The 15,253-nt window shown below is 33.4% G+C and overlaps 1 protein-coding gene across 1 annotated transcript in view; it reads right to left on the minus strand.

Moving 5' to 3' along the window:
* The window catches only part of CEP128 (centrosomal protein 128), a 99,494-nt gene that overhangs the window by 42,806 nt on the left and 41,435 nt on the right, over positions 1-15,253 (minus strand). Inside the window, 4 exon segments of the mRNA XM_059475383.1 lie at positions 7,607-7,799; positions 9,440-9,499; positions 11,066-11,239; positions 14,064-14,228. Of these exon segments, the coding sequence (XP_059331366.1) occupies positions 7,607-7,799; positions 9,440-9,499; positions 11,066-11,239; positions 14,064-14,228 (592 nt within the window).

Here is a 15,253-nt window from a genome sequence, read left to right on the forward strand (position 1 = left end):
TCATTTTATAGTGTGTCTTGCAAGAAATAGTATACTGTCTGATCATTTGATTTTGCAAGTAGAAGCAGTTTCCCATACAGAAAACATTCAAGCCTTATTTTCAGAAAATGCTGCTCCAAGAATTTCAATCCAATCAAGAAAGTCATGTTCTACAGCCAAGGCATCGAATATAATTAAAATCAGGAAGACAAAGGTTTATCCTGGCAGCTGAAGAACATACAATATTGATGCAGTATGTACATATGCACAAAGTACATACATATATATTTCAATGAATCTGTTTTCTTGGGTTTGCACTTCGTCTCTTTTTTTAGTGGTAGGCACCCCAATTCACCAGGTATACTAAAACAAAAAAACAAAAAACATATCCACAACAAAATCACAAGTGTTAGAATTGTGAAACAAAAAGGTCATAAACTTTATATTTAAATGCTTTCCACTAAACACAGATTTACATACTAGCAATACATAATGTTGCTCAAATACCCAAAAATAAGTACTGCAATATGAACATGTGCATTTTCAAAAATAATTCTCAGAGCAGAAAGGTGGTGTAGAATTAAGAAATCCAGCTGAGGAATAGGAGACCAAGCTTTACCCTCAGTTCTCTTTTTTTTTTTGTTTGGTACATAATCACAAGCAGGCACATTCTCTCTGACTCAGATACTGTACCTGTTTAAGCAAACAAAATTTTACAGCAACAATATTTACTAACAGTGCTTAATGACCTGCAACTCAAGTCCTTTAAACAAGGCAGAAGTATCCAAATAATGCCCTTGACTATGTTATGGCTTTACCCTAGAGACATAATAGACGCAGACAAGAAAAATACCATGACATTCTCTGTCCACTCTAAAGATTCAGATATATATGCCCAGTATTATGTGTCTGTAGTTTTAAAAAAACTACATAGAGGAGCCTGTTATTTAGTAAAAACAATTAGTAGCTAATTGTTCTAATCACTCATATTATATGAACTGTATAGTTAATTTGCTTGTCTTGCTTGGCTCTAAAACATTTTTAAGCAATTTCCCCTTTAACTACAAAATATGTAAAGCATTTAAAAGTACCAATCATGTCTAATTTTCTCAAAAAAACAAAAAAAAAAGAAGGAAAAAAAGATGTTAGATATAGACAGTTATTACCCTGAACATGCTGATCAGAGTAAATATCCAACCTAGGAATTTGTCATATTTAACCCACTAGAAGGAAAAAAATGGGCAAACAGATTAAATATCACTTATTTAATTTTTATATAGAAAAATCCAAAACCAGCTTGACTTCCTTTTTTTTCAAGAATTCGCTTTAAATGTATATTCTGTAATTAAAATTATTTTGTTGTATACAGTCAACATTAAGAATTTGTTTTACTAATGAACAATTCTTCTCAAACTGAGGAATTGTTTGGTATTGACAAAAAATTCCTTTGTCAAAGTGAGGAATTTTTTAGTACTGACATAGCACTTAAACTTCAATTTTCCACATACACCATATCATTAGGACTCATTTTAGGAAAAAAAAGGATCTTGGATATCATGTTAACTGAAAGGATATAAAAGCTTTTAACATAGCAATGAATTACACTGAAAATCATACTCTATTACAGCCTGAAAAATTCTAGGCAAAACCATTACAACAAGCACTAATTTTGAAAGACATTGAATCTATGACATAGCAAGATGCAAGATTTTAAATACTTCTTTAATTTCAAAAAAATTACTATACTAAATCATAGCATTTTTTTCATTTCTGCTCAAATTTCAAACATGATTCATTTGTATTTTAGACTAAGATGGCTTTGACCAAGGGAATAGGCACAGGAGAGGAACACAGAGCCCTTGGTTCAGTTTTATTTCCTATAAAACAGCATATTATTTAAATAAACTGACATCATCTCAGATATTGATGAGTTTCTTCAGGATGTCATTGTTACCTAAAGAAGAATAAATGACAGATAGCATGCTTCTGTTACATACTTCTCAGAAAAATATTGAATTCAAGACAAGTGTGGAAGTACCTGTGTTGCTTGGAGTAGAGTTTTTTTGGTTGGGTTTTTAAAATTTAATAGCTGTAAAATGGAGATATCAGTTTGGTATAGAAACATAGTATATAACCTGAAAGCATCACAGCACCTTTCATATTAATTCAAGGAGTCCTGATAAAGCTGTACAGTTGATTACAAGATTGTTTTTATTACACAGTGTTAAATCACTGTTAAGCTGTAATTGTGCTTATAAAGAGTCCAATGCCATCATTTCAACAGCTGTAAAAAAAACACAAAAAAACTACTAGATCATAGAACACCAGCTATTTTAGCTTGGTTTAAAGAAAAAAAGTCATAATTCACAAAAGAAAGAAAAAATGAAATAATACATTTTAATTATTTAATATACACTGAATCCTCATCCCCCAGGTTACTTTTGTTAATTTTGGTTTAGTTTCTGGTATGTACAGGTAAACCAAGAAATTAATCTAATAAATATAGTCTCTTACTGTTAATGAGCAGTACAAATTCACTAACTTAAAGGACTCATCATGCTTTCCACACCAAAAAACTGTACATAAGTTATACATAATCATCTAAAGTATGTGATTCAGAAAGAAAAAAGAAATCAAAGGAAGTCTTAAAAAGATCTTAGCTACAGTTTGATCCCATCTCTTACCTTCTCTTTTTTACAATGGCAGCCATATTTTTATGAGTGCATAAAAAGATAATGTCAAATGAAAATGGTTCCAGAAAACAAATAAATAATTACAGCAAGGCACGTCCAGTTAGATATCTCCAGTTTTCCGATTTAAAAAAATTCCACAGGGCATGATTTCTAAATGATTTGGGTTTATTTCCATTCTTCTAAGACTATGAACGCAGGTTCATTTTGGCAAAGTTTAAAAATAACTTAGAAGTCCTCCCTCCTCCTTCCCCCATCACATTAAAAAAACCAAGCATTATTTAAAGGGCAAGAACACTATTAAGAAGAAATAAACTATTTCAACAGTAATGATTTTCAACTTTATGAATTTTGAAGCTCACTATGAAAACCAAGTACTATGAAAAGTTTCTCTGAAATCCTTCAGACTCCTTCCTGTCTGTATGCTTAAAAGAGTGTTCTCTCTAGTTGATGCTCCCATCCACTGTTCAATAAAAGATGACCTGAAAATACCTTGTGATGTTTCTTGGTGCCACAGAAAGGACTCTTGTTCATACAAGGGCAATATCATGCAATATATGAGAAAAAGAAATTTAATAAAAAAGAAAGAATCAAAGCTGAAAGAGCAGATTCAGGCTTAAAGTTGTCTTCAAAACAGCATATGTACTTTACTATTTAATGAAACATAATAGGTCATAATTGAAAGACTTTAGACTGTTTTGATTTTCCCAGGTTTCCAATCTCATCCCATTCCTCAGTTTAATAGCAGAGATTGCTCAGTGTCAGTATATTTATATTCAATGTACTATACTGTTTCTTATTTTAAATCTTTACTCTTTCTGCTTTAGTGTCCCTGACTCAAACAAAAATTGGAACTCCTGACTTTAAAACAGAAAAAACAGAAATATAATTTGAAAGATTAGGTTTTGTCAAAGCACGGTTTTACCTACATTTTTAATCTACTTTAATATACCAGGCTCTTTTGAGTTTATGTTATCCACAGCAGTTGAATAACAGATAATCCTGACTGAACATAAGAGAAAAAAAAGAAATTAAAATCAACTGATGTCCTGCTTCAGGAATCACTTCCCAAAATCTTTGCAAATTTTACTTGTTTAAAGTGATGAAACAAAAGGTAACCGTATGATTCATAGAGCTGACACCACCACTAAAACCAGCTGAAATATAAGTCTTTAAAAACTGGATTTTTGTATCCTCAAATATAAGACAACGCACAATGATAAATGCATGAGTGATAAACTTAATGCATAAAGAAAAACACCACACATTTGCCCAGAACAGTTTTGTACTTGTGACAAAGGCATCTAACATTAGTCTATCACAGCTCAGGACTACAGCTGTTAACTTCCTAAGCTTTACTTAGCAGTATAAATATATATATATATAGCAGTATAGGTATGTTATATAAGAGATTCTAAATATGCAATAATTCAAATGTGATTGTAGAGCATTATTTCAGTAGACACCGAGAAAGGATACAGAATACATCCTGCATCACCTGGGACTTGGTGTGAAACGGTTTTTGCAAAATATTTTGAGACCAATTAAATCAGTTGTGTAAATGCAAGCAATGCACCTCCTCTTCTTACATCACTACAGCCATACTAACATTGTTTCATTAAAAAAGGAACAGATATGGTCTTCCCAAATATGTCAGGTCTTATTTTGCCAAAGATTTATTTGTTGACTGTCTGTGTCTTCTCTGAAGTAGCAGTATATTATCCTGAAACAAAAAACTGTGCAGACTTCATGTCCACCACTATACAACATATTATGTCTAGCTATATGCATGTCAATATATTGCAAGATTTTCTTGGAAAGGCAATTAAAGTATATCTGAGTTTATAAAACCATTGGGTCCACCCAGGATCAAATATAGACTTTCACTGATTTGAATGATGAGCTTTTCAGACTACACCGTCTGGCTAGATCATATAGAAATACAATAAATGAAAGAAATTTGTGCCAGGTCTTGGGTACAATTGCTGACAATGGCATTCAAAACAGAATAAAAATAAAATTCTTGTTAGCTAAACTAATTTTAAAATTGTTCTTAAGAACACCATGGCATGCTCAGTGACTCCAGAATGCAAATTAAATTCTTAGTTAAGAAATGGGAACTTAGGCATTTTATTTCCTCGGACCTTTGTCTATTTTCTTAACATATTGAATACCTAGTGCAATAATTTTGATTCTAAGACCAAAAGCACTCGAAGATGAACACAGAATCCAAGTTGTTACTGAAATATCCCATTGTGTAGCATGCTAGATAAATACCTTGTTAAGTAGTGAACTGCATCCAATGTACCAGTCTACAAACCTGAAATCAGAAGTCACATCCTCTTCAATTCTTCTGTATTTATAAATATTGCTAGACTTCTGAATTTCTAAACTCACCATCATGATATTCTTATCAAGAAAAGAAGACAAATGTAGCTAATCTTGAAGCATCTCCAGATAACTATGAAACTTCTGCTACTCTGTAAACAATCCTGAAACTCTGTGCTTCACAACTATATTTTCCTTCATTCATATTCTCTCATGGATGATTCTCTGTGATAGCTTACTTGTATTTGTCAGGATTATACCACATGGACAGCCAGTTTATACCACCACAGGTACCACTGTGATAAGGTTAACACTTCTACAGAGATTTGTAAGAAGGTTTTAAAAGCCTACAATATCCCAGCTATTTACAAAGGCCTTGGTGAAGAGAAAAGACAAAAAATACATAGTTAAAAGTTTTAGTAAATCTATTTAAGCTAATAAAACTTCCTATACATGTTCATCAACAAAGCAATTTAAATATTTATGCCACCTACTTTTGATATGTCCACCATAAATCTCTATTTTCATTCTTTTTCCCCAAAAAACTCCATGAATAAATTACATCAGATCCACAGAAAGGAAATTTAAAAATCAATTTCATGAGAATATAATTTCTCTGTCTCATTTTCATAAGTTTTGATTTATATGAACTTTAATTAATGGACTACTTTCAGACTATATCAGGTACTCAGACAAGAGGTTTGTGTCAGTGGGGACAGTCAACCACATCCATGGATATTCATGGTTATCAGAGAATCTGATAAAACGCTCCATCTAAAATCCACACCATTGCAACAGAAAATATTTTCATCCATTTGATCAAATTTGACTTAATATCTATTTTATTTAGCAATACCTTAAAGGATACTTTGTTGTTAAAAAAAAAAAAAAAAAGTGAAAGGCTTTTTTAATCAATTAAATACATTCTGCCTTCATTTGCTTTATTCCTGTACCTGGGATTTGCCTGTAATTTCAATACTGGGTGCCTTAGTACTGTGTAAATACTTCCATTTTTTATGCTTAAGTAAGAAAAGCCAACCAGCATTCTGTATCCTTAATTTAAATTTTTTATCATTTTGATGGATTGCTTTCTCCTCTTGGCTTAACACCTTTTTTATGCTTTTAGCTGGGTTTTTTTTTTCCCTCTGGGAAAGTAGCTTTTCCAATTTTCATGTTCAAATCATTTATCCATTAAACTATTTACATGTTTACATTCTTGTATTACTTGCTTCATAATCAAGGCTGGGCTTCTCACTCAGTATGTAAGAGTATTCGCTCAAATTATAAAAACAGTCAGACTCTGTCTTGCACCTTTTTTAAAATAAAAACCCCTTTTAAACATTTAAATGTATCCCTTAGTGAACGACAGTACTCAAAACTCAGATTAACAGATATGCATTCTGTTATTTCTCTACCTCCTGCAACTTCTGAAAAATAACTGGTTTGGTATAATGAAGATCACAATTTTCAAATTAAAAAGAAAAATCTAAGCTGACATGACTGTAAAACAAACCAATTAAATTCACGTGGAGATTGTAAATCCATTATTCTTGCATACATGGTCACATGCACTGTCATGACACACACATGTCAAAAAAGATATAAATAAAATTAAAAAAAAAAAAACCCAAGTGATGTACAGTGTCACTGCTCACCACCAAGCAATGTCCAGCCCCTTCTCCAGCTGTGATTGGCTCCTCCCAAACTCTCCTGTGTTTGTACACTGGGAATAATATTGTAATACATGGAATATACCTTTGCCAGTTCCCCTGGCCTGCCCATGCTCCTGTGCAGCTATTTGTGCACCATCTCACTATTAGAGAATGGAAAACTGAAAACTGCTTGACTTAGATTGTAACAAGTAAATCATCAGTGTGTTTTCAACATTACTATCCATATTAGCACCAGAACACAGCACATTTCAGCTATTAGGAAGAGCATTAACTTTGTTCTTGCCAAAACCAAGCAGTTTTGGTTTTTGTTGCAATTCACAAAATGTTTTCATTAAGTCAACTGCTAGAAGCTGTAACTACATTTACTAAAAGTTTACACTTAGCTGAATCTACATCTATCAGCACAAAGTGACAACGAACAAAATAATGAAAGAGAATACTTATTCTGCCCAGTTCTATCAGTATGGAGTCCTGAATAAAGGCTGGAACAAGATTTCTGAAGAAAATCTAAAAGGTGACACCTTTCTTCCAAAACTGAGGGAACAGAATACAATGAAAGATCGTACCATGACACAGTGAGCTGTGCAATAGCAGTCTAACTCAGACTGCCTCAAACGCTTGTATAATCCCTTTTTGCCCAGGTCGTGCAATGTCCCAGATGGTACAGCTGGGAAATAATTTCTCTATCCACTGTGTGTGATGTAAACTTGTGTGTTATTCAGCCACTGTATGGTTTGAAAGGTGGCTGATTGCATTGGCCTTTTTGTCAGCAAGGGAAAACAAAAAACCACAAACAAAACCTTATTCTTGGTTAGCACTAGCCCACTGCAGTTTGAAATAATTAGCTGATAAAATGACTGTGCCATGGAAATTATAATTAATAGAATATTAAATTCTTTATCCCTTTTATTAACAAAAACGGAATCCATAACATACCTCTTTTTTCTCTGTGAACTTCTTCCAAAAGTTTTTCCTGTTTTTTTATCTGTTTAAAGAGAGACTGATGCTCAGTCTCCTTTATCTGTGTAAAGTGCTTGAGCTGTTCTCGGCTCTGCAGCAAGTAGCATCGCAGCTTTTTTTCCTTACTTTCTCTTTCCTTTACCTCCTCACAGAGCCACTGAAGCTTAGTCTACATTTAAAACAAAAGGTACAATAAAAAGTAAAGAATTCTAATAAAAATAAGAGGACATAAATGTTCACTGACCAAATGATCGTTGGAGTCACAAATTACTCATTTCTAGCTATCTGAACAATAATAAGAGAAGGCATTTAGATATATTAAGAGAAGAAAAGTTGATTTTCAAGAGACCCAAAAGACATATTTTGGTTGATAATTATATGGGAAAAGTGATTTTCTTTTATTTTATTTCTTTTAAATCAGAAGCATGAATTTGCTAGGGTAGATATGGAAATTCGCATTGAATTAGTGCACGCATATGCACCAAGAGATAGGCCTTCCTTTCAAAGTACCTTTTTCTCTCATTTTAATGTTGGCAGAATTTTAAAATATTTCCCCTTTCTAAAAAAAGTGACACCAATCCTTTCTAGTCAGAAAAAGCCAATATTTAAGGTTCACTCAGAGGAGAAAAAGATCTCATTGATAAGGTTGTGATCAATTTAGTAAATCTAGAAGTGATGAAATGGAATACAGTATGGAAACTTTCACACAGTATTTAAAAACAAAAGAAAATAAAAGTGGCACTTTAAGCAGTCATTCATTCTAAACTTCCCTCTAGCAGCTAAACAAACTTGGGTTTGCAAAGTATTAATAGGCACTTTTTCAAATGAAGAAAACACTTCCTCCGTAACATTTCTCCTTTGATTCCAATCTTATTTCTGTTATCTATGGTGGAAGTCTTTCTTGGTCTACAAGTCTTACAAAGACCACATGCCATGAATAATCTTCTCTTACATGCAAACATTTGCAATTTTTTTTCCTTACGTCAATTCTCCTGTGGCTTCAACCTTTCTATATGAAGCAAAACCACCAGTTGTCTTCCACAGTATGTGATCTATTTTAATAATGAGAAATTTACTTATTTTAAAATATATTGGGTAAGAAGTGTGCTATGTGTGTGAGCTGAGGGAGCTGGAGGAAAGCTGCCAAATGAAAGGCAAGACTTATGAGTTACAGTCATCACCTTGAAGATGTTCTCAAGCATGTGTGCCCCCATATTATAGGATTTGAAAGCTTCAATGGGGAAAGAAAAATCGTTCATTTTCCAAGAATCCAATCTAATATATTTTAGACAGAACAAATAGCAGCCTTATTTAAAATAATTTCTAGCCTTGTGATACTGCTGTAAGAGAAACTTAACCTGCTAACTACATTCTCATGCTTTACTCAAAAAATTTGAACTAGATCTAAAGGCTATCACTGCTCTTACTTATATGCCTTTTTTTTGTGAAAACAAAATTGCTATTTATTTTGCTATAGAGATGGCTATTTCTTGTTGATAGAAACATTTGGAAAATTATTCTATCAGTTGAAATAAAAGTCTGGAAATATCAGAATAATTGCCAAAGGAATGTTTTTGTATTTTTTCTTTTACCCGTGAAGTGCCATTTTAAATTTACTTTCAACTAAACCAGATCCATCCACTCACAGACTCACCCCCTCACTCGAGTGTAATATAGGGTTAGGGCTGAAAAGGACCTTAAGGATCATCTAGTTCCAACTCCCAGATATGTGTAGGGACACCTCCCACTACATCATCAAATGCTGAATATTAGCTTACTCAGTAAAATTTCAGGAGGTTTGACTATTACCTTTGTTTCTGCTAACCAGCGATGAGGATCATTCGGTACTGTTGGTGTAAGGGATATTGCCTATGAAAAAGCAGGTGACAAAGAAACAGACATAAAATGGGAATTAGGCATAGGAGGAAGAAAGTCTTTTCTTCTTACTGGAAATTCATCAAAGAAATACATTTCTTATCAAGGAAGATTAAGCCTAGTGCTTGACTTCTCTCAATACAAATATTTATCCATCAAATTCCTCCTGCTTACCCAAGTTGCAGTGGCAACTTCTTGAAGTAAAGGGTAAAACTTTTCAGAAACCTTAGCAATACCTGAAGTACTGGGCAGAGGAACAATATTATAAATGAAGATGCTTATCTTTAAAAAAAATAAAAATTCATACCAGGACCACAAAACTAACTTTTTTTTCACATTAACTGTCTAGTCAAAAACTCACACTCAGAACTGGTTTAAGTTGGCCAGCGATAAGAAACCAAGGAGAATTGTATAAACAGGGATCTGCAAAACCTTATCCAGAAACCAAAAAAATCTTCACAAGGTGAGGAACAAGTCCAAGAAGGCATGGTTCAATGATCAAAAATCTGGCAACCACAGCAGATTATAAAACTTAATTTTAAAAAAGACCTATCTGTAAGGATACAGAGGAGAAAGCTTGTTTGTAAAATACATTTTCTTAGAATTCTCATCTAGTTTTGTGCTGCAATACCCCAACTCCATGTGTAAGTGGAGAAATTGTGTCAATCACAAAAAAAAAATCTATTTCAAAAGCAGCCCAGCCCAGCCCAGTCAAATGACCAAGAGCGACAAAGTATTTTCTGTTTAAACAGCAAGACAAAAAAAAAACATGTAATCTGAATGTACTCTGGGTTGTAGCTAAGGCCAAAAGGCCATTAGGTCAAGTACTTGTAAGTGTGGTGACAAGCTGAGTCAGACAGTCTGTTCTCACTATTCTCAGAAATGTACAACGTTGATTTAAGAGGATCAGTCATGTAGAATCATATAGAGGGAGCAAGAGTGGTTTCTCTACCTGGGGAGCAAATGAGAACGCTCAGAAGAAAAGCTACAGGGAGACAGGGGCTGCAGGAGAAGTAGCAAAATAGCAAAAAAAAAGTTCCAGCAAGCTACCAGTTTCCTGAAAATTTGAGTCTGAGTTTTCTGGATACAAGGACGTGCTCCTCAAAAGAGGAGGGTATAAACTCTTTCCATTTTCACTATTCAGTTCTGTACATAAAAAACAAAGCATCCAAGTGATTTTTTAACAAAAAATTTCTTTCATTTTCTCCCACTTTTAAAAGCATTTTAGGTCCTTCTTAAGGATTTCCCAATTCTAGGAACATGGCCTAAGAAAACCTACCTCAAAATTTTGGCTAATAAAAGGTCCTTTCACAAAAACAAAAGGAGAACTATTTCTCAAAAAAGAAAAAAAAAAAAGGAAGCAGTACCAACTAATGCATGGACAGTCCTTCATAGTATCCCATTCTAATACATAGTAATGTCCCTCTGTACCAGCTAAATACCCATAATTCTGTCAGAATGATTATCTATGCAACAGTGAAAACAATGCATGCAAGTTCCACTACAAATTTTCATCAAGAAAAGAACAAAACCTGCAGCATACTTAAAATTTAGAATTACTTTGAATTTCTCCATAGAGTCCCGAGAAATGATTTCACAAGCAGCATCAATTTCACTTCCTATCATGGAGAGAATGGATTGCTGTTCCATTTCTAATTGACGTAGATGATCTTTAAACTGCAGTCTGGCCTCACTCATCTTTCTCAAATGATCTTCATTGCTGATCTGTTTTTCCTGGAGTGAAAAAGGAAAAACAAAACAAAGTTAAGTAATTGCATTAATAATATATGTCATCAGCCATGTATCATTCAATCTCATAATCAGACCATACTCAGTCATGCTAAGTTCAACTGCTTGCCATGGAAAAATAATACCTTCTAATAGCACTTGTAAGTTCCTCCCTTGGTTCTCCTCATTATCCTGTAAATCAGTTATGAAGAAACTGCTACTAAATCCAAACTCAACAATCATAAAGCCTATTTTCAAAGTCAAAAATAGATGTTCTAATACAAATCTCCTCATGAGTAGAAAAAGAGCCCAGACTAAATACTCCCATTATTATCTTTTGCCCTCAATCTGTTGTAGGCATGTAATCTATTGTCAGAAAAGAGATCCCAGAAGGAAAATTTTATTGGCAGTCAGTGTGCCCTCCAAGGAAAACTACTCAAAGAATATCTCATAGGAGAGTGAGTGGCACAGAGGAAAGTGTTTACGTTATCAACTAATGTCAGAAAGTTGATTAAATATATTACAGGTTTCTAAATCAGATTATCTTCCTTTATATCTATGAGCTGCCATAAAACCAAACAAAACTGCTGCTAGATTACACAAAACATTGAATTATGCATTATAAATAATATAGAAAAACCTATCCTGTGAGAATAAGAGAAATGGAAACACACCTGTCTGCTGCTGAGATCAGGAGGATGTAATGTAGCAAAGGGCAAACACTTTAACTGTGAGTTGCACCAAGAAGAGTGAGAACGGCAAGGTTTTCAAAAATTATTAATTGTGGACCTCCACAATGACAAGGTACAACTGTTTGAAGTCTATTTGTTAGAAATCTTCATACACTGCTCTTATGAGACACCAACACAGAGTTAATGTCTAACACTCAAGTTCCATGAATGGGATATATATGGAATCACAGAATCATTCATAGAGTCCAACTAAAAACCCCATACTGCCAAGTCCACCACTCAACCATATCCCCAAACACCACATGTACATGTCTTTTGAACACCTCCAGGGGTGGTGACTCAACCACTTCCCTAAGCAGCCTGCTCCAATGCCTGAATACATTTTTCCTGATGTCCAATCTAAATCTCCCCTCACACAGCTTAAGGCTACTTGCTCTTGTCCTATCACTTGCTAATTGGGAGACAAGACCAACATCCACCTTGCTATCTCCTTTCAGGAGGTTGTATACATATATATGTATAGGGGTTTATTTCTACTAGCAAAACAGGTGTTTTTAATGTAGGTGGCCTACAAATGTGGAACACCAATACTTGATAAGCAGTCTGATTTTCTCACTAACTAATACAAAAACACTTGCGACAGTAGTTGTTCAAACTGAAGAAGTCATAAGATTTTTTAAGATGGACAGATTCCAGTATTTCTGTACTCTAAAGATGGGAGTTGAAAGATGGGAGTTGAAATAATAGTTTTAACCTAGACTCGTATTCTGAAAGCAGTAAGATTGCGCTGTATATATTTCCAGTATCTGTATTCTGTTACCCCACTATTCACTGAATGCATTTCAACACATGCCAAAGTTCATTCCCAAAGATCATGACTAAAACAGAACACATAGCTTTATTTTTTTATTTATCTGCTTGATTTTCTGAATGTGTCAACATTCGTTATCATTCTACATCCAGAGCTTACAGGAGAAAAGAAGTCACAAATGATTCAGAAGTGCACAGAAGGAAAAGGAAAGAAACCAACCATTATGCTCTGCTCCTTCACCTTTCAATTAAAAAAAAATCTAAGCTAGCTATAATACCTATGCCCCTTTGAATTAGTATTTGCATTAAGAACAGAATATTAAAAGTCTAAAAAGCATGGAAAAGAAATAAAATACTCTGTAACACAATAAGCTTCTGCTGTGTTTCCACAATTGTATGCTAGCATGAGGTTTCTGAAGAGGTAATATTATTTCCCCCATCCTAACATCCCTTTTGACAATCCACAAAACCAAAATAGCAACTATTCTTTTAAGTTAACCTTAATGCAAACTAATAGAAGTTCCATCTGCCTTTACCTGCAAAAGTTGAGACCACAGGATTGCATGCTTAAAACCTTCTCTGATCTTTTTCAGTTTAGAGATAAAAGATTATTTTAATTCAAAAATTGTCTTCCCAATATTAGGTAAGGTTGGAGCTAATACACAACACACTACAGAAACCTATGTACATTCCTATAAATACATTTTCTTAATAATAGATATTATACAACTAAAATGCCAACACAGAGAAAACACATTTTTGAATTTTCATTTTAAGTACTTTTTACTAGTCTGACAAGTTGAGCTTTGAAACCACTTCCTGACAGTTTAGCAAGCTGAAGAAACGCCAGATTTAACATTTTTCTAACTCTATACTATAAGAGAAAATCCCAAAAATCCAAAAATCCTCCACCCCAACATTACTTAGAATTTCTTTTACTATGCTTACATTGCATATCTACTTCAAATTATTTCTAAATCATTCACAGCTCCACTGCATCTTGAAGAAAAATATGAAGAAAACTAAAAGTAGCTGATTAAACACTTGTTGGTTACCTACATTAGACATCAGGCAAGTAAGAGGATTTATATTTCTAGTCCTAAATAATATTAGCAAATCTTTGGAGGGATACCATTCATAATCCAGGCAAAGCATTTTTGTCTTCTTTCATTCATAAAGAAACCATGTACTGTGGCACAACTGGGTGTATTCTTTAATACATACAGGCTGGGGTTTTTTAGGTTTACCACCTATTTCTATAATCCATCATTTATATTAGGTATTTATCAGCAGAGAAACAAATCATGGTTAAAATCAATTAATTTTACCTTTTTCTCCAGTTCTTGTTTTACAAATTCACATTTCCGTTTCAGTTTTGTATTTTCTTCCTTATTTTGGGTTAATTCTTCTGTCAACTTATCACACTCAACTTTTATTTTTTCCAGTTGTCGACACTGAGCCTGGACTATGTTTTTCTCTTCTAAAAGTTCCATCTGATGGTAAAGGGAAAAAAGATTACAAAGTTACTGTATGGGTTATTTTAAAACACGTCCAAACTCTAAAGTTTTATATCAGTGGAACACTATTGCCAAATGAGAAATGTAAAAAATTAAATTAAGTTCTACTAAGTGCAATTACTTATCTGAACATGGAAAACACACATCACAAAGTTGCAGAACCATACAGTGCTTTAAAAGCAGAAAACAGAAGTCTCAGGTTCTTCATTTCAGCTCTGCTACACTCATCAGCTTACATCATCCTGAGCCTAGTATTTATGCAGCTTTTCCATTACTAAAATAATTTGGAATCAGAAAGTCTAAAACTCATTTAATTTCAGGAACCAGTGCTAAATTTATATCTGCAAGGAAACAACAGCAAAGATTTAGTATTTTTAAGTTCTAGATTTGTGTGGGTTTAGTGCTATTACTTTGTACAATTAATGCTACTCATGAAACTTTGCAGAGAAAAATGAAGAAAACATGTAAGGATCTAGAAAGCCCCAAAACAATGAGTAAATAATGTATATTTGTTTCCAGTGAAAAAAATAATTGACTGAAAATGAGAGAATTGAGAAATGCTCCATAGTATCTAGAAAATTTTTAAAAATACAACAAAGAAGCAAATTAACGCACACGTTCCTCAAAACCAGTTTAAGATTAGATGACGTGAGGGATGCAGTTAAACAGAAAAATAAATCTGAGAGGTAAATTTCTTTCTGAGGAAAAGCAAAAATTCTATTTTCCAATTACACTATAAATATAAGTTCTATGAAGAAGAAGGGTAAGGAGAGAAGTTTTATGAATTAATTTAGACACTATATCTAGACACTAATTTAGACACTAAACGGATTACAAAAACTCTTCCAAAGGACAATTTGAGAAAGAACTTTGGCATTCACAGTCTACAAAGATTTAAGACCACAAAGACAAGCCTGCAATGCCCAAAACATTTTCTGTGAATATGCTTATAAAAATCAACTTTTCAGTTCCTACTAAAAGTAATTGCATTATAACATCTA

Source organism: Ammospiza nelsoni, chromosome 6 (genome assembly GCF_027579445.1).
Source record: "Ammospiza nelsoni isolate bAmmNel1 chromosome 6, bAmmNel1.pri, whole genome shotgun sequence".
NCBI classification, from domain to species: domain Eukaryota; kingdom Metazoa; phylum Chordata; class Aves; order Passeriformes; family Passerellidae; genus Ammospiza; species Ammospiza nelsoni.